The sequence below is a fragment of the Telopea speciosissima genome, chromosome 11 (assembly GCF_018873765.1).
Source record: "Telopea speciosissima isolate NSW1024214 ecotype Mountain lineage chromosome 11, Tspe_v1, whole genome shotgun sequence".
Classification (NCBI taxonomy): Eukaryota; Viridiplantae; Streptophyta; class Magnoliopsida; order Proteales; family Proteaceae; genus Telopea; species Telopea speciosissima.
This window is the reverse complement of record NC_057926.1, coordinates 56505409-56524725: the sequence shown is the minus strand read 5'-3', so window position 1 is coordinate 56524725 and position 19317 is coordinate 56505409. Positions and strand designations below refer to the sequence as shown.

At 38.3% G+C, this 19317-nt stretch overlaps 1 protein-coding gene across 2 annotated transcripts; it reads left to right on the top strand.

Moving 5' to 3' along the window:
- The first annotated feature begins 2611 nt into the window (after positions 1–2611).
- LOC122646781 lies at positions 2612–18274 on the top strand. 2 transcript variants are annotated; one of them, XM_043840383.1, is made up of 10 exons: positions 2612–3022; positions 6625–7145; positions 9777–9979; positions 10058–10228; positions 12646–12963; positions 15428–15586; positions 15677–15826; positions 16025–16231; positions 16409–16624; positions 16988–18273. In XM_043840383.1, exons 1-10 carry the CDS (start codon positions 2656–2658, stop codon positions 18213–18215), a joined length of 3540 nt encoding a protein of 1179 aa, XP_043696318.1. In that variant the 5' UTR covers positions 2612–2655; the 3' UTR covers positions 18216–18273. The 2 variants fall into 2 exon arrangements, with proteins under 2 accessions (XP_043696318.1, XP_043696317.1); XM_043840382.1 differs by having other exon boundaries at positions 16409–18274.
- Positions 18275–19317: the final 1043 nt, after the last annotated feature.

Sequence of the window (19317 nt, the reverse complement as noted above, 5' to 3'; positions counted from 1 at the left end):
ACATTTGAACTCGTCGCCCAAACCCTAGTCTTCAACCTTACGGTACCCAGATTCGACAAGTTTTTTGATCATTCTTTAAAGATTTCCTACTCAGGGTTTCGAGAATCGGATCTGCTGCAGATTTGGATTGGAATTGGCCATGATTGATCTCAATTTCGAGCCATTATGACCGATTCACACCCCAAAAATCCTAGACATTCCTTGTTTTTGTTTTTGGATTGAGGACCGATTCTATGGTTCTTGGGCACCGATTCAGAACCTTTTCTAATGCATAGTTTGCAAGTATATATGTGAATAATATGTTTGGATTCAGGGGAAGAAAACAGCAAATTATCCAGGAACCAAAGAATGCTATGTATCAAAATTTCCAAACTGAAGATTGCAGTAAAGGTTTCTGATCCATTTTGTTGTCTAATTAAGGTCTGAACTATGTTTTAGGTTATAGTTTCCATTTTAGATTCAGAACTTAACATTTATTAGGTATACATGATTATTACCTGTTATGTAGGGAAAAAAAAGGGAGCAGCTAAATATGCAAAGATGTGAATGGACTATAAAGAGAACAGCTTCTACAGTTCTACTTGTAAGTTCATGAGATACCTAAAAAAACTCCTAAAGACATCTTTCATGAAGTACTTTGTCTCTTTCATCACTATATGTGGATGTGAATGGACCATAAGAGAGCAGCTTCTACCAGTAAGTTCATGAGATACCAAAAAAATTCCTATGACCTAACACTTAATGAAATCTTTGGTTTGTGTTGGTCTCCTGCATAACTCAATTTTTCCAAAATCCTAAAAAAATGTTTAGGCAAAAGGTTTTATGTAAGACTCTGCATGTATAGGGTTGCGCGGTATCAATCTTTCTGATTGAATCGGATCAGCAGTCTTTGTTATTCAATTCCATGCTCTGTTTTCAATAGATACTGGTCTCCATAAAGCCGCACCTCTATTAAGTAGAAGTGACACAAATAGCAATGGTATTTCCTTCTATATATCCACCATTCCACGATTCTAAAAGTTGATTAACCTTTCGGGATTGATGTGTGGTATGACTATAGAAAATTCTGTTTCTAACCTGTGTGGTTACAAGTAGGCACACCCCTATGCATACCATAGTTAGTAAATCCGAACAAGTAATTAAAAAAGCTGACGTATTGTGTATAAAACGTAAGAATCAGATAAATATGCGAATATGAAGGGGTGGCGTATTATACATGTATCAAGCGTGAATTATAAACATAATGCGTTTAGTTAAAAAAAAAAAAAAAAACTAAAATCTACAACCAAAGTAACCAAACCCTCGTCCCTCTCTTCGAGAAGTGAAAACCGTTCTCACTTCTTCTTCATCTCTTCTTCCGGAGGCGAGTCCGCGACTGTGGTTCTTCAGGCCGGCGATTGCAGCGGCTTAAGGTATTTTCTTGGTTCTCACTTCTTCTTCTCCTGATTTTTGAATGGGAAAACCCTTTCCCCTCCCCTGATTCGACTGTGGTATGAAAAAAAATGAGTTTGGGATTTTTTAATCAACTGTGGAACTTGTAGCTACTGGTTTGAACTTTGAAGATGTCCTCCTCTTTGCCGTCATTCTGATGATAGTAAGAACGGGTCTATATAAAGAACATTAGATCGAGAAGGAAAACTTGAGCTTTACTAATGAATTAGACAAAAAAAAAAAAAACTTATCGCTCTTTAGGGTTGACCAACACCAATTTCTATAAGCTGATTGATTTATTGATTTCAATCGCAATGATTGTAGTCATTCCCATTATTGGTTAGTACCACAAGATAGTCAGAGGAATGTAATTATTCTCTAATTTTGAATTCCAGTCCGGCCATTTAAATTTCCTGCAAGTAGTAGCCCATCTTGGGGTCATAATTATATGTCTTCTACAGGCAATGGGGATCTCATACATGTAGTGCAGTTGCAAAGTGGATCCTAATTACAATTAACATGCCTATATCCCTCTTTGCTGTCAATTGTGAATTGTGACTAGTGGATGTTAACACTTAACAAGCATCCAAGTTTCAAACCTATTGTTAAACTTGTTACAACGTAATGATTATGGAAATTCAATTTAGAAACAGTATATCATATATATGGGTTAATATAGAAACCAAAGTTTGGTTATTCTTTCATTTCAGCTATTATTATTGGACTTTAAGAGGGATATGATCAATATTCATTAAGATTGTAATGTGGTAGTCTATCTAATTCCTTTCTATCATCCCTTTTGATTGGTCATTCTAAGCTCTACAATGAAGAATGAAGCCAATCTAGGCTTGGTAACCAATCAAACTATATATTTAGGCACATTAATAAATGCTGTTATTGTGTTTATTAGGTGTACATTCTTGTTGCGTAGTGACTATATGCCCGTATTTTTGCTCCTGGATTCTTACAGAGCAACCGTATTAAACACGTACCGTATCATTGCCGTATGCGTTTTATTGCGCCGGATTTTTGAAAAGCATTATTATCGTACAACCCATTTGATTGCTGTACGTATCCGTTCCCGAACTTACTAACTATGGTGCATTCCAAAGTCCATACACATTATTTTTGCTTCTTTCCTTCACCAATCACTTATTATGTATGCCCCGTAATTAACCACTTTATTATCTCACAGAAGTGCTTACCGAGACTCTTCAAACGGAGATGGGCCGTGTTTTGGGCAACGGTGAAGGTGACGAAAGCCTCTCTGGGAGTGACAAAGATGAATCATTGGATGAAGACATGGAAGCCCTAAAAAGGGCTTGTATATTGACAGGAACAAATCCTAACGAGATCGAAGACGTCTCTGCTGTGCATGCAGCTGCCTCTGATTCTGAAGGCAACGATAGTGGAACCAATGATGTTGAAGTGTTTCGAAGTCTACAACAACGGTTCTTGCCTCAATCGGAAGGTGGAGCGCCTCTTGTTTTGAAACCTCTGAGCACTCTACCGCCAGTTTTTGGTTCAGACGACGAAGAAGATTTTGAAACGCTTCGTGCAATCCAGAGGCGCTTCACCAAGTACAACAGCGGTATGTGGTTTAGTTCTTCATTATTCTTTACTAGTGGTGATTGAGTTATTGAATGTTGCTCAATTCTCTTCTGATTTTTTAAAAAAAAATTTCTTGGCAACATATACTTATTGTGTTTTACAAATGTGAGAAAAGAGAATATCTAGGAAAAACAACCGCAAAGACTGTCTTATTTTTTTTTTGGTGGGGGGGGGGGGGAATGAAAGATGGGAAAGAGAAGGGAGATGGAGAATGGAAAACAAGGAACCTTATCAGTTTCTATCTTTAAGGTGTGCATGGATGGTTGATGTAGTCCTAGGTAGGAGTAGTCCCACTAGGAACTAGGGTAATGAGGTCACACACAAGGGTTGGCCGATTGGGTTAGGGTTCACTAATTTAGGGCAAAAACTAGGGTTAGGGTTGGATAATGGCAATGGGGTTTATGGGGTTTTAGCGTGCAGGTCTAGGGTGCTTTAATGGTATATAAATAATAGGGTTTGGGAAGGTTTTAAAATTCTGCAATTCTGGACAGAATTGAGTTGCAGGTTTTGGGTTTAATGGAGTGGAGGAATGGAGGGGATACAGTGGGAGTTATGGGCTGGGTTGAGGATTGAGTGTAGGGAGAGGTGTGGGGGTTGTGTACTGGAAGTGTGGTTCGAAATTGATGGTCAGATCTGTAGTTATGAGGGAGTCCTAGTTAAAGTAGGAGTTGCAGGTTTAATGGAGATTAGGGTTTGATGGATGGAAGGGGGTGTGTGAATTAGGTCTAATGAAAGGGGAATGGTTGGGCAAAAGAAGGTTTAAAAACAAAGTGCAGGTTCAAACTTATTGAATTGCAGAAACAATGGCAGCAGCTTGATATCTTGAAGAGACCTCCCGATCTTCACGATGCAAGGAGGCGCAGGAGTCCACCCACCCTATACCACCTTGAGATCCACAAGGATATACACTCACAAAGAGCAGCAGCAATAGCAGCAAGGCTAAGAAGAATAACTTTTTAATAATGAATTGTGTGGGAGCCTCCCACGAATTGCTGTATTTATAATAGGGGCTGATCCATCAATCAGCCAATCAGTCCTATTCAGAGTAGGAGTTGTAATCCTAGCTCTGAGTCCTAATGACAATATGATCAGAGTAGGAACTGTAGTCCTAGCTCTGGATCCTAGTTACAACATGATTAGATCTTATAATCTGATTTTAAAAAAAAAAAAAATCCTCCTTTAGAAATCATGGAAGGGAGAAATAAAACAATAAAAGGTCAAATGACCATTATACCCTGAACTAAAGTCTGAAAAAAACTAAGTATGGAAAAAGGAAAAAGGCTCCAACAAAAAACACAACAGCAGCCATATCATGGCTTCTTCTTCTTCCTAGTGCTTGGACCTGCATCAATAGTTGAATGGCGAAACAAGATTCATGTAGCTGACCTTGTTTGGCTGGGAGCAAGGTACTAAAACTCGGAACTCGACCCCAACTCGACCCTGGGAAAAACCGAAATCTCGGTCGAGTTGGTGCTTTTTTTTTTTCAACTCGAAACCTCAACTCGGTGGGTTTTAGACCTAGTTTGGGTATGAAACTTGGTGTTCAGCCTATTTTAGGCCATTTAAACACAATGACATTTTCAGATTTTGCAAAAACAAAGTCCAAATAGGAGTTTTACATTGGACCCTAAGTTTTTAGGCGACGACGTACTAAAATAACCTACTCTACACATAATTTAGAAATAGAAAGCAAGCAAAACATTCATTTAATAGCTAAACAACTCAAATGAGCATTAGAAATGTTAAAGTGATACATCAAATTGTTTAACAATGTTACAAGTTACAACTATTATCACATAAACTGAGTTTGAATCAAGTATTCAGTCCCCAGTAGTGCCACATAGTCTTCCCATGACATAGTGTTGCTGTACTGTTGCATATAGTGCTCCACAACAAGCATATAAGAGTTGTCATCAGCATATGTCAAGTCCCCTATCCTAGGGTAAGCTGTTGCTCTGAGGTGTGAGACGGTTGCCAAGAGGCGTGAGATCAACTCTCCCGCAGGTTACAACTTCAAATCCAGAGCTAAAACGAGTCACAGCCTTCAAATGGGGAAGAAAACAGCTTTTGGACAAAACTCGATCGAGTTCTGTCGAGTTAGGTAACTTTTAAAGAGGTAGATGGGTTGAGATCTGGGTCGACCTGAGATCTCGACCGAGAAAGTGTAATTTTTTAACTTGTATACCAACTCGACTTGACTTCTCAAAAAAAGGAGATCTCGACCTCGCGAGTTCTCAAACTATGGCTGGGATAAGGCTTTGTCGAGTTGAGTTGTATACTTGAAAGGTTGTTTGGAAGACAATATGTACTGAAAAGTTGGCCTTTATGTGTATGCCCTTCATTTCCCTTAGGTTTTACAGGAGCTTTGTAATCTGAATGTCCAACATCGGTGGACCTCCTCTTTATTCCAGTCTACATTTTTTTTTAAAATAACATAATTTCTACCATATCCATCATTTAATTCTATGATTTGAAGGTTCCATTTGATGGGCTGAGTGTACTCTACTATAATATTTCTAATTTTGTGTACTCCCAACATTTGTTTGCAGTCTGTCTCTGAACTGGGTTCAGTCATTTGTCTCATTTTTTCCTCTTTACTAATGGCTAGTTACTGGTTCTGCATTTGTCATTCTTATATAATATTTGCAAATACATATTGAAGCACATGTGAGGGGCCGTTGCTTGGTGTGATGGTAAAAGCTCAGTCTGCTAGTGTGAAATCTGAGGTCTGCCACTTTTTGCAAAAACTTCAAGAGGTTAGGGCCACTGCGGTCCATCCTCCTAGGACCCTGCAGAAGCTGGATTTGCATGGGGTTAAAGCCCTTTTATATTGAGGTGTGTAGAAAGTTGGAAACATTGATTTCCTTGAATGATATGGTTTCTCACCTTTTAATGTACTGAATATTCTTTCTGGGCCTAGGTAGATTGTTTTCCTTTTTAGTATTTTCCTGAATCCTTTTTCTTTTTGTTTTTGAAGAAAAGATTATGCAATTATATTAGAAGGGAGAATAAAAGCTGGGTAAGATATCTAGCAGTGAAATACAATGACAAGTAGCAACATAGATAGGTCATCCTAAAAAGAGGAAAATCATGGAGCTGGTAATTTGTTCTTTGTTGGAATTTGTTGGCTTTTGGTTATTGTCGTATAATGCTTGGAGGATACTTCACTTTGCCATGTGTTACTGTTTATGGAAAGAATATATCTTTAGAATGTTAATTGATGAAGTTCACTTCAGCTAACCTTTTGTTTTGTGGGTCTTCTGTTTTTTTAATTTGACGACTTGACTTTTCAAAAATTTCGGGTTAACTAGGTTGATGTCATTGATGGAGAGTTACTTTTAATCTTGTGGTGGGGTCGTTTGCATGATTTTTTCTTCTGTAAATAGATTTATTTCTATCCAATCAAGTTATTATTTATTTCTTCTGCTAATAGATACATACCCACAAAGTATTTACAGGTTCTTTCGGTGTTGATATGATTTTCTTCTTGCATTCTAATGATTTGATAATCACAATTTGAGGGTGTTCAACCTTGAAGTCTGAAGACCTTCCACTGATTTTATTTTCTATATTGGGATGCAGATGCTCTGAAGAAGTGCGAGTCGACCTCTGTACATAACCCTAATACTAGCTTAACATCAGAACAGGATACTCACAATATTTTGTTGGCAAATGATACTACTGGTGAGGCTTTAGACAATGAGTTTTCGGATTATGAAGATGCTTGTAGTGCCTATGAGCATTCAGAATCTGTTGGTGACGGAGATCCCAGGAGTCAGCCATTGGCTTCCATTGAGTGGCATCAACCGGTTGCTCCTGTGTTATCTTCCATACCGCCAAAATATTCTAGCTTCCCCGCTTCTGGAAAGGTATTTATTGACGCCATTAAGAACAACAGGTCATGTCAGAGATTTATTAGGAGCAAGCTGATAGAGATTGAGGCAAGGATTGAGGAGAACAGAAAACTGTTGGAACGTATCAAAGTTCTCAAGGACTTTCAGTCTTCATGCAAAAAAAGAGCAGGGCGAGCTTTCTCGCAAAAGAAGGATGTTCGTGTCCAGTTAATTTCAGTTCCAAAGTTTAAGAACTCTCAAGATTTAAAGGTTATGTTCTCTAACTTTATGAGTGAGTGTGTGTTTGTATGTTTTCCCCCCCTTGACTTACAGGTGATGTTTCAATAGTTTCGTCAAACATTTTTTGACTATATTTGTGTCTGCAGTTTACATAATCTACCTTTTGGCATCTAAATTTCTTAGTTACGTATATTTTGTGCGTGCTAAATTATTGTGCATGTTGGCATCAGTGTCAGTTGTTTGAATGATGCATTATTTTGTATTAATCATTTCTGGTGGCACACTGTATTCTTGTGTGGGATTTTATGTGAAACAATCTGATGCTCTCTCTCTCTCTCTCTATATATATATATATATATATAATTTTTCTTGAAGATGTTGTTTGTTGTCTTTCTGCTTGGCAATCTTACACCTAGATTGCAAACTTGATACGTCCAAATGTGTATGTTTGAAAATTGTATTCTTAGCATCAACTAAGAATCTGTTTTTCATGTAAATGCACTTTGCATAGCTAATATCCTTAGTCTCATTCTTTGCTCTTCTGTTGGAACTTATCACTTAATTTTTTTAACTCTGATGATTTCACTGATTGTTGAATGGTTTAATATATTGGTAACTTGCAATTGGATGGTACTACAAGATCACCTAGAGTCGTGCATGTCATGTGTACACAAAATATTTATGTAAATGGGCATATAATTGCATGTTTGTGTGATGCAGGTTCATCATAGAAATTGGCTTATTTCTTTAGAAATAGGCCTAGGGTTGGGTTATATACATGTTGGGCCTGTGTTCCCAAGGGTTTTCTATGTATTATGCCACTTTAATGAGCCTAAACTAGGGGTATATAGGTTGCATACGGGATTAGTCCAATACTTAGTTTATTTTTATGTTTTTTAATTGAACCGGTTCAAATTGGTTACATCCAATTGGTTCAATTTAAGTGATCATGTGACTTGGTTAAGTGGTCATGTGATGTAAGTTAGGTTGGATTAGGACTCTATAAGTTCAGCCATGTTTTGAGTTTATTTCCTTTAGTATTCTAGTTTCCTAGTCAGTTTAAGTTACCTAATAGGTTAGGGATAGGGTTAGGCCTTTCTTTTTTAGTGTCTAAGTCTATTTTTGAGTATTTTATATAAGTTTGTAAGGGAGGCCAGCATTGAATACGAATTTGATTAATGAAAAGCTTTTGTTTGCTGCCATTGTTGCTGCCCTGCTCTGTTGTGTGTTGCTCCTTGTGAGTGTGCATCTTTGTGGTTCTATCATGGTGGAAAGGGACTGGTGGAATCCGGTTGACTCCTTACGCTGTGACGACTGGGAGGATCTTCTTCAATTCGAAGGTGGTTCTATCCTTCACATCTGTTCAAGCTGCTGCCAATGGAATCTCCAGTAAGTTTGACACCCAATTCCTTCTTCTAACCCTCTAATCCTTTCCTCCAATCGATCCCCTTTATTATTGGTTTGAATCCCATAAACCCTAACTCCATTAAACCCTAGATCTTGCTGCCCAGCCATATTTAACCATTAGAATTACTTCAAATTCAAACCACAACCTTTCCTTAACACCCCGAACACTCCACCCAAGCTGCTGCCCCTATTTGTCTTTCAAAATTCTAAATTTGATCTAATTTCTAAAACCCAAAACCTGAAACCCTAACCCTAATTTCTGGAATTTTGAATTCTCATGTAAACCTAACCAAATCTAGCTTTCTAAACTCCCCAAAACCTGCTTAGTTTAATCGTATAAACTATATTCCCATTATCCTACCCTGACCCTAGGAATTGACCTAAATCCTAGTGATATCCATTCGAACCAGCAGCCCCTTTTGTTATTTGATCCTATTGTTTGGCTCCTAGTAGGTCTCCTACCTATCTAGGACTACATTATTGTGCTTCCAAATCAAATATTTTTCTGTGTTACTTTTAGATATTTGTAAGGAATGACAGAAAAACTAAAAGAGCACTGTACTTACTGTGCTGGAGTGGAGGTGGATTATTTGGTTGTGAACAACAGTTCTGAGTTACAACTATGTGTTTATGGTTGTGTAATCTCAGGATACTGCATGTGCATACATCCAACTCATGCCATTATTATTTAGATCAGAATATCTGTATTGCCATGTAGTTCTGCTCACTTAGCCTAAGCCTAAGTATACAGCCTTCGATGTGATATTTATATTTCAATTATATTAGCCACAAAGACTTCTTACCGAGTACTGTTGTAATGTTTGCCGTCTAAGTGAATTTGCTAAACCAAATGACATTTTTATTGAACCAATTATCTCTTATTCTTCAGTCTTACCTGTTGGTACTAGTCTAATTTTTCTCTTGGTATATGACATATATAAAAGTCATCCGGTGCTACCTGATGCATTCTATGCTTGACCAACTGCTTCTCTGTTTTAGTTGTATGCACATGAAACCTGGCTGAATTTGCTGGCTCATATTATAACTTATGCTGATTAATTTTCCGTTACTTTCTGCTTGTGCCTTGTCTCATTTGTTGCTGTGTTTGTCTCTTTCCAGCTGCACTTGCACGTCAGTTACATCTTGCATTGTGCATGTTGGTTAGTGTTAGACTGGCCATGATGTAATTTGATATTTCACAAATTATTTCTATGCTATAGGGTTATATCAATGATGAATTTTTGGCATCTGCAGGCTAATGGTAAGAAGACTTCTGCCTTATCTTATGGGCCAGTTGAAAATTCTCATGTTCAATTCTATAGAACAGTGTTGACAACATTGTTTCCGCTTTCCCTGCGTCGGCAATCATGGTCCCAGATGGAGAAGGAAAATCTTGCTCAGGGAATAAAACAACATATTCAAGAAATGTTGTTTGATAAATCGTTGGTGTTCTATAGGTATGTTCAATTATGAAAGTTTCTCATGATAACATTGGTCCTTGAGCATAAGTTGCCTGATGTATGTTTCCTTGACAGTGGTTCAGAAGGATCTTCTGGAGCTTCAGATGCTGTTGATAGCATCATCGCTTCGATCACAGATCTTGAATTTACCCCTGAAAATATAAGATCATTTTTGCCTAAGATTGATTGGCAAAGGTTGGCTTCCATGCATTTTATGGGTCGGTCTGGTGCTGAATGTGAAGCAAGGTAACCATTTCTTCATAGAGAACCATCTTTATTTATGTATTCTTTGCTTCTCTAAAGTTATATGTATTCACTGTTGTTATCCTGGGCCACCGTTCCCTTCACCATGGGTATTTCTTTACATTAGGAATACAGATATTAGTGAATGATCGGTTCTTGGGCAAAAGTTGTTACACTACTCCAAAGGATATGTAATTTCCCCATACATCCTACCATTGATTTAGACATATCTTTGACTTCTTGCCTTTCCTTTGCTAAAGCTGCTTTATGTTAATGCTTCTTGAAAAAAAAATAGAGCTGCTTTATGTCAAGCTAGTTTTTGCGCATTGTTTTAAAATTCTCTAAACTTTTGCATTCTTAATTGAAGAATCTATAGTAACACAACAATGTTTTTGTTTTACTTTGGTATTTACTGGTAAATATGCAGTTGAGAATGTCATGCAATTCATTTGCATAAATGCACACTTTTATGAGTGCAAAGCTGATGCAGTGGTTCTAGAGTGGTTGGACCAATACGAATGCGTTCGGAAACCCAAACCTAAATGGAACCGAGCCAACTTGAGAGTTTGGTTTAATTAAAGCTGGTAGTGACTTATTTATTTGTTTTGGGGTTAATCTTGTAATTTTAATCTCATTTTATTTTTTATTCTTTTGTTTGGGATTAGATTACGCAGGACATATGGGATAAAGTTTGAGTTCAAGCTAGTTTCAGTTTTATGAACAATTTAGGAGTCTTTTTATTTCTCTTTATATGTTGAGATGTACTCATCGATTACACAGATTTGAATAGAGAAGAGTTTGAGTTTGTTTGTTGCTGTGTTGTGCGTGGCGAGAATCAGACCTGGCCGACAGATGTTGCTCCCCATCTTTCTCCTCCCTTGAATACTTCCCTCTCAGGTATATCTCATCCTTCTTGTTCTTGCTTAGTTTCTCTTTGTTTTTCCCCCTTTCTTGTTTCTCCTTTCTCTATTCTTCCATTCACTATTCTAACGTTGAGTTGGGTCAGAAAGAGAGAGTTTGGTTTCTCTCTGTTATTCTTCTCTCTGTATCTGGACTTTGCGGGTTTGAATCACTACCATAAAACGAGTTAAGCCTCAGAACCTCTTTTCCGAACTCCGTCCTTGTTGAGAAATCCCTCCCCTGAAACCAACCGGAACCTGCAACTACCGCTGACTTCAAGTTTTAGAAATTTTTAATCCAAGTACCACTTGATTTCTGGAATGGTTGTGGTTTGGATTGATCCAGCAGGCCTAGGTGTCCACCACTCTGGAGTTTCAGAGCTGTTTGAGACAGATTACAAAGGCTGCAGTTCAAGTCCTTCCCTTGTGCTTCGTGATTTCTTTGGTTTGAAGGTTGAAGAAAATCTTTATCGTTCTGTTGGTTTTAGAGCCCTTATTTGTGCATTCCATTAACACCCCTCCCCTATTGACTTTAATTCCCTTTGTCCTTTTATTTTGGTTTGTTGAAGTCTACCCTCACATAGTCAGTACTAGTCCCCTTTATATCCTTGTCTACCAAGTAGCACCTTAAAACTTCTTATTATTTACCAGATTGCCACTCCCCTTTGCAATTTCAACGTATTTACTGTTTTGCCACCAATGCTCTTGATTTGGGTCTTCTATTACTTGGTCGGGCCCATGGAGAACCCAAACAAGGTTTTCGAAATCCGGTATTGCATCAAAAGTAGCTCAAAATGATGAGACTGCTATAGATTTCCATGGATATATAATTTATATAATCTTCACGATACAGAGGCAAGTTGTTGCCAAAGGAAATTAAGATATCCTTTCTATACAGATATTGACTGGAATAAGTAAGCCAAGGAGGTTGCAGATGTGGGCCCAGACTAGGATGAAGTACATTGAGAGTTTCACCATTATCAGTCTATACACCAAAATGATCGTGAATAAATCTTTTATGGATTATATGCTTGTACAATTATTTATTAATTTGAATATATTAGTGGTATTCATTATCTTTATTATATTGTGAAGATGATACATCTCCCTTTTTTCCTGTTTGTAATTTGTATGTCGATGTGGACTTGTCAATTAATTTAGCTCTATAGTAGAAGAGAATGAAAAGTGAAAACTGTGAAGCAATTGAATCTTCCTACAACCGGTATATGTCCTTTCTCCCGTTTCTCCTCATCTCGCTCTCCAAAAAAAAAAAAACCCGCATCCACACAAAGAAAGGACTCATTGACATAACCTTAACTGCCTACTCTCCTGGAGCAGTTTGGTACTCTCATACTGGAGTCTTTTTCTGTTTTATGAATTTGTATATGCTTGGTATATTTCATATATGATGGTCATCTTTGTAATCCTTCCTTCATTCTTTTTTCCCTTTGAATCATAGTTCCATGTAAATTTGTGCTCTTAATTTGTTATTTGTGGATGACCATTAAATTTCTCGTGCAGGTGGTTGAACATTGAAGATCCTCTGATCAATCATAATGCATGGACCAAATACGAGGATAAGAAGCTTTTGCATCTTCTCCAAGAAAGAGGGACACCTTATAACTGGATTGATATTGCTACTAGATTGGAGACTAACAGAACTCCATTTCAGTGTTTATCTCGTTATCAACGGAGCCTTAATAATCACATTATAAAAAGGGGCTGGGCACCTGAGGAGGATGCTCAACTTTGTGCAGCTGTAGAAGCTTTTGGTGAGGGTTATTGGCAATTAGTAGCTTCTAATTTGGAAGGAAGGACTGGTACTCAGTGCTCTAATAGGTCAGTAGCATTTAAGATTGTGCAACTATTTTAATCTTAACATAGGTTTCTCAAGACATAAGTAGCATTATCTTGTTCCTTTTAAGGAAGGAGAAGTGAAGTTCTTTAACAGAACACTGATGGGATCATGAATTGCATTTACCTATTTGGATAAAAATGCTAAGCTGAATTTTATCAAAGAGTAGTTTTTGAGTGGGCTTGATTTAATTTACATTTAGGCCTAATATGTAGGCTTTTAATTGAGATTCTCACCTTCAAGATAGAAATAGCTTGTCATATGTCACAAGGATGCATAGTTGTCATGGGGTCTAGGCAACCCAAGGCGTTGGTAGGGGCCTAGAAGCAAGGCAAAACCATCAAGGTGACCTAGGCGACGCCTCGACAACTATAAGGATGGGTCAGTATTTAACTCAGGAACAGAAAGATGGTATAGATTAGGCATGATTGAGGTGCTAGGCATACTGATCTTGGCAACCTGAGGCACTGACATGTCTGCTGACCCCATTTAGTTGGGATAAGGCTGAGTTGTTGTTGTAATAATTTGTGAAGTCAAGCTCTTTGACACGTTGATTGTTTGAAGAGGATTTTGGCTTGTGCCTTCCTTGGGGAATTGAATGGTCGTGTTTAGCGAACATGACTGAGGGTCTTATTGATGCAGATTTGTGGCTGAACCAGCTTGACTCTTCTGGCAATCTAGACCGAGATGGTCCAATTAATTTTTTTTGGGTTCAGTAGGATAATATAGCCATTTATTTATTTGGATTTATTATTGGGATTTTGTCTTGTAATCTTTTACTTTGAAAGGGCTACTTAGTGGTAGGGTCCTTTCCATGTTTTAGTTTTAATAGGCTAATTAATGGTAGGGTTGATTTTGGATTTTATTGCAGTTTTAAAGTTTGGTTAGGCGTCTTTATTTCCTCTTTAAATTAAAGGTTGTACCTGCGCAAGATTTAGATTTGGAATGAAAAGATTTTGAATGGGTTATGTTACCAGAATGGTACGAACCAGGTTGTGTGACATCTTCTTCTTCTCTCCTCTCTCTCTTCCCTGTGATTGGTTCCCTTTCCCTTTTCTGTAATTCTCCTTTCTTCTTTCCTTTTATTTCATGTTATTTTCCTTCTTACATATACTTTGTTCTGGCCGTAATTAGCAGTCCCTCTCTCAGTGTGATCAAACTCCTTCGAGAGCTATGAGAGTTCTGAAGTTTTGGGTGAAGGGTATACTTCCCTAATCGATCCGAAACCCTAGAACTTTGGTTGCTGAAATCGATTCTATTGTGAACAAACGCAGCCCTCCATGGCTGGACCTGTGACTACCGCAGACTCCAGTTTCAGAAGGCCTAATTTAAATACCACTTGGTTTTCTGGATGTCTTGAGAGTTGGATCAACTCTGTAGTCCCATGCGTTTCTGGTTCTGGAATCTATGGACTATTGGAGATCGATTCCCATGACTGCAACTCACCTTTGGTCTTGAGGTTTTTGTGTGATTCTGGTTTACACAGGAGGAAGACCAGCACATCGTGTTTGCCCTTTAATTCTTTTAATGATATTTTTCCAATATACCCTTTCCTTTTACCTTTATTTCCTACTATCCTTTATTTTTATTTTGCTTCTCAGTTTGCCCTTTTATGCAATACTCACGAATTATTTCTTTTCTCTTGTTGGTTGAGTTTCATTAAATTGCAAAATTGGAATTAGTTGTAGGGTTGATTGAGTTTGATTATCAGGTGGGCCCATAAGCGATCCGAGTTGGGTTTTGGAATCCTGGATCCACATCACTTATTAGTCAGGAAGTTGTTTTCGTTGTGCCAAATAGTCATATTCAAAAAAAAAAAGAAAAAAAAAGGGCGTACCCAGTGCACGAGGCTCCAGCCACTGCTGGGTCTGTGGAGGGTCATAATGTATGCAGCCTTATCCCTGCTTCAACAGAGTGGCTGTTTCCAGACTCGAACCCGTGACCACTTGGTTACAATGGAGCAACCTTATCGTTGCACCAAGGTCCACCCTCATATTCAAAAAATACAGAAGTCAAATAACATATCTCGTGACTTTAATGTTTTATGTATGGACCAGAATCTTAGCGAGATAGCGAGATTTCGGTCGAGATCTTGTATGTTTTATGTATCCCAAGGCATCTCGACTCGGTGGGCCACGAAACCGAGACAAAAGCAAGATCTTGTACCATGCTTCATACATAGTATGTGGACTATTTTCTATGCACAATGCACAAGGGAAACAATTCTATATGAGGGTATGGCGTATGTGATCTTGAGAACTTAGCTCATGGTCTACCATACAACAGTCTTCACTGGGAGATGCTTTGATAGATTAATGCTCTGTTTTCTATATATTTTATGCTTTTTGGTTCTTCTATGAAAACAGGATCATAGTACTTGTCCCTTTCATAGCTGTATAATTTTTGATCTGCTAAGGTAATGTACATCTTATATGATCTTTAATGTAGATGGAGGAAAACGCTTCATCCCTCTCGGAAAATGGTGGGTAGGTGGACCGTGGATGAAGACAAACGCTTGAAAGTTGCTGTGATGCTTTTTGGGCCCAAATCCTGGTCGAAAATTGCAAAATTTGTCCCTGGTCGAACTCAAGTTCAGTGTAGAGAAAGGTATCGTAGAATGATCTTGCTTATATTTAAATCCAATTTTTTAAATATAGTTCACATGACTAATTTTGAGAGGTTTGAGTATGGTTGCAGATGGGTCAATGTTCTAGATCCATCCTTGAATCTAGGAGAATGGACTGAAGAAGAGGACAATAAGTTGGAAGCAGCGATTAAGGAGCATGGATATTGCTGGTCTAAGGTTGCAGCAGCTGTGCCTCCACGGACTGATAGTCAATGTAGGAGGTATGTGTTTTTTCGCCGATATCCTGTGGTGTTTGGTCACAAAATGTAGCAAGTAGCAAGCATGGTCGGGTCATAAAACTTTGCTTTGTCTATTTGTCTAATAAGTCAAACTTGCATAGTCTAAACTGGTAAGTGTGCTCAATATCATACAACATTCTGTCATGTTTAATGCTTGAATGTACATGGTTTCAACTCCAGGAGATGGAAGGTGCTGTTTCCACATGAAGTTCCTTTGCTCCAAGCAGCTCGGAAGATACAAAAAGCTGCTCTTATTTCCAATTTTGTAGATCGGGAGTCGGAGCGACCTGAACTTGGTGCTGGTGACTTTCTTGCATTACCAGGCGCAAATTCTATTCCTGGCTCAGAGAATGGAAACAGTAATGGCAAGGAAAAGAAAAGATCAAGGTATGTTGCTCAAAACATTTTAGACTTTCATTGGGTTACATAGGATATATTAATTTTGTTCTGTAATAAATTAAAAATTTGTTTGGTTTTGCTTTGAAAAATTCTACTGAATACATCTTGGTTTGGTTAGCTTTCCTATGCATGTGATGTTTTTTTTTCCTCTCCTTGACATTGTAGTGACATTCCAAAGAGTAAGCCCAAGAGATCTAGAACCAAAGCTCAAATTTATCCTGAAGAGGCTTTAAGTCCGACAAACTGTGATGATGCTGAAACAATTGGTAGTGATGATACCTCAAAGAAGAGAAAAGCACCTAAGTTACCTTCAAAGAGGAAGAAATCTGCTAAATCAGTGCAGGATCACCAAGATCATTCATCAACTCCCAGAGATTCTACATGTCTGAGGGCAATGAATGGTGCTGTTGAGGCTGTTGGCAGCCATGATACTACAAAGGAGAAAAAGACACCTAGGTCTCTTTCAAGAAGTAACAGAAGTACCAAACCTGCTCCAGGTCACCAGTCTGTTTCGTTTTCTGCTGAAGACTCAACAACTTTGAGGATAAGAAATGCTGATGATGTGGAGACTTCAGCTGTGGGTTATGATTCTAATTCAAAGAAGAAAAATGATGCTGAAACAATTGGTAGTGATGATACCTCCTCAAAGAAGAGAAAAGCACCTAAGTTACCTTCAAAGAGGAAGATATTTGCTAAATCTGTGCAGGACCACCAAGATCATTCATCGACTCCCAGAGATTCTACTTATCTGAGGGCAATGAATGGTGACGTTGAGGCCGTATGTGGCAATGATACTACAAAGGAGAAAAAGACACTTAAAGTTTATTCAAGGCATAACAGAAGTACCAAACCTGCTCCAGATCACCAGTCTCTTTCGTTTTCTGCTGAAGATTCAACAACTTTGAGGATAAGAAATGCTGATGATGTTGAGACTTCAGGTGTGGATTATGCTAATTCAAAGAAGAAAAATGCAATCAAAGTCTGTCCAAATAAGAGGAAATACACTGAGCCTATGCAGGACAGCCATAATCTTAATGGAAATAACGTTGGGACTACTGGTATGGAGGATTACCATCCGAAGAAAAAGAAGCCTAATACAGGTCCTGATCACCCGGATCTTTCATTGTCTGCTGTAGATTCAGGATGTTTAAAAATAACAAATGTTGATGTTCATGCCCCAGGTGTGGATTATACCACTTCAAAGAAGAAAAATGCAGTAAAGGCATGTTCAGAAAGGAGTAAATGCACTGAATCTACCCAAGGCAACCAGGATCTTAATGGAAATAACATTGAGAGTACTGGTGGGGGTGTTGCCAATTCAGAGAACAAAAAGGATCCTAGACAATGTTCAAAGAGGAAAATGTATGCCAAATCAGCACATGACCATCAAAATGTTGAACATGTTGAGATCACTGGTGGGGATAATTGTGTGCCGAGGAAGAGAGAGGCTTCTTCATCTTGTTCAAAGAAGGGTAAATGTATCAACCCAACACAGGACCACCAAGTTCATACTTCACCTTCAGAACATTTGACATCTTTATGGGTAGCTACTGTTGAGGATGTTGAAGCCATTGCTGAGGATACTGTTCTAAATTGTGTCTCAAAGGTGCATGGTTCACACTCGAAGAACGATAAATGTATTGCACCACAAGAGGACTCCCAAGATCTTTCACTATGTTCGGGACAACTAACTTTGGATGTCATCGATGCTTCTTCAAAAGTGGAGTCAAGAGTTGCTGATGTTACTAAAGAAGATGGGTCTGAAAAGTTGACTAAAGAGAAACCTTGTTTTGAATTATCTTCACAATATATTACTGAATGTCGGTCTTCTTCTGCCTGCATTACCAAAGTTGATGCGATTGTTCCTGAAAAAGCTGATGTTCAAGAGGGATATTGTACTTCTACTTCGAGACGGAGTCATCGCGCTAGGTTCTCCCCATGCTATCTTCGATCAACAGACTGGGAAACTTAATGTTTGTTTCCCTTAGATTTGTTTTGATCTTTATTGTTCGTTTTGTTTGTTTCGATTGGGGTCCTCCACTTGGCTAGCCTGCTCCGCAATTGTATTGTTTATTTCTTTTTCTTTTAATATTTTTCCAACCCAAAAAATAATTATCTTCACAAAAAATTGATGAGTACGATGTAACTCTTTCTTCTCTGTTGCACAGCAAACAGAAATGTACTGAACCAAAACTTGACTCCCAAGAACTTTCATTACCTTTGGGACATTCAACTTTGGATATAAATGATACTTCTCTCAGGGGGAGGTTGAGAACAGCTGATGTTCCTGATAAAGATAGGCCTAAGAAGTCAGCTAAAGATAAGCCTTGTTCTAAGGGGGTTTCAGAAGCAATGGATGGGGATGACAACTCTTGCTTCTCTGTTTGCATAACACAGTAATGAAGAAAAGGAGTCGCCTTATTAACTATGGCAATTTAGCTACTGCTTCTCCAGAAAGGACTAGGAAGGAGGCCTCTGTGCTGCTTTCCGAGAGAGAGATTTGTTTGACAACATGAGGATGAGTTGGTTTCAAACCCAGCAGATGCCAATGATGCTACCCTGCATGTCATTCTAAGGAGCGGAGCTGTCCATTATTTGTGTTGTTCTGGAAATCAGAGTGCAATGCAAACTTTGAGTACATGCTACGTTAGGTAAGTCCAAAATCCACAGAAGCCTGGTTCCAATGAGCCATCTTTTCCATAATCATTACATCAAATTCTTCTGTTGTGTCAGGGAGCGAGAAACCTCGACCATTTGGTGTGAAGGAAGTGCCTCTGTTGATGCAATTATCATAAAAGCTCAAAAGATGCTGGTATAATGAAGCATCTTAAAATTTGTCATTTGCAAATGTAGTGTCAAGTCATCCCAAGGATATCCAAACTATCCTGGCTGCCAGCAATGACTCAAAAGTAACAGTTGTTCCACATGAATCAGAATCAATGAATGGGATGAGGATAGATCTGGAAACTGATGGAGATGGTGGAGGATTGGTTGAACCAGATGCATGTTATCAGCAGATGATTCTGTAATTGCTTTCGAAGTTGATTTTTTATTACCAGTGATTTGGTTGTACA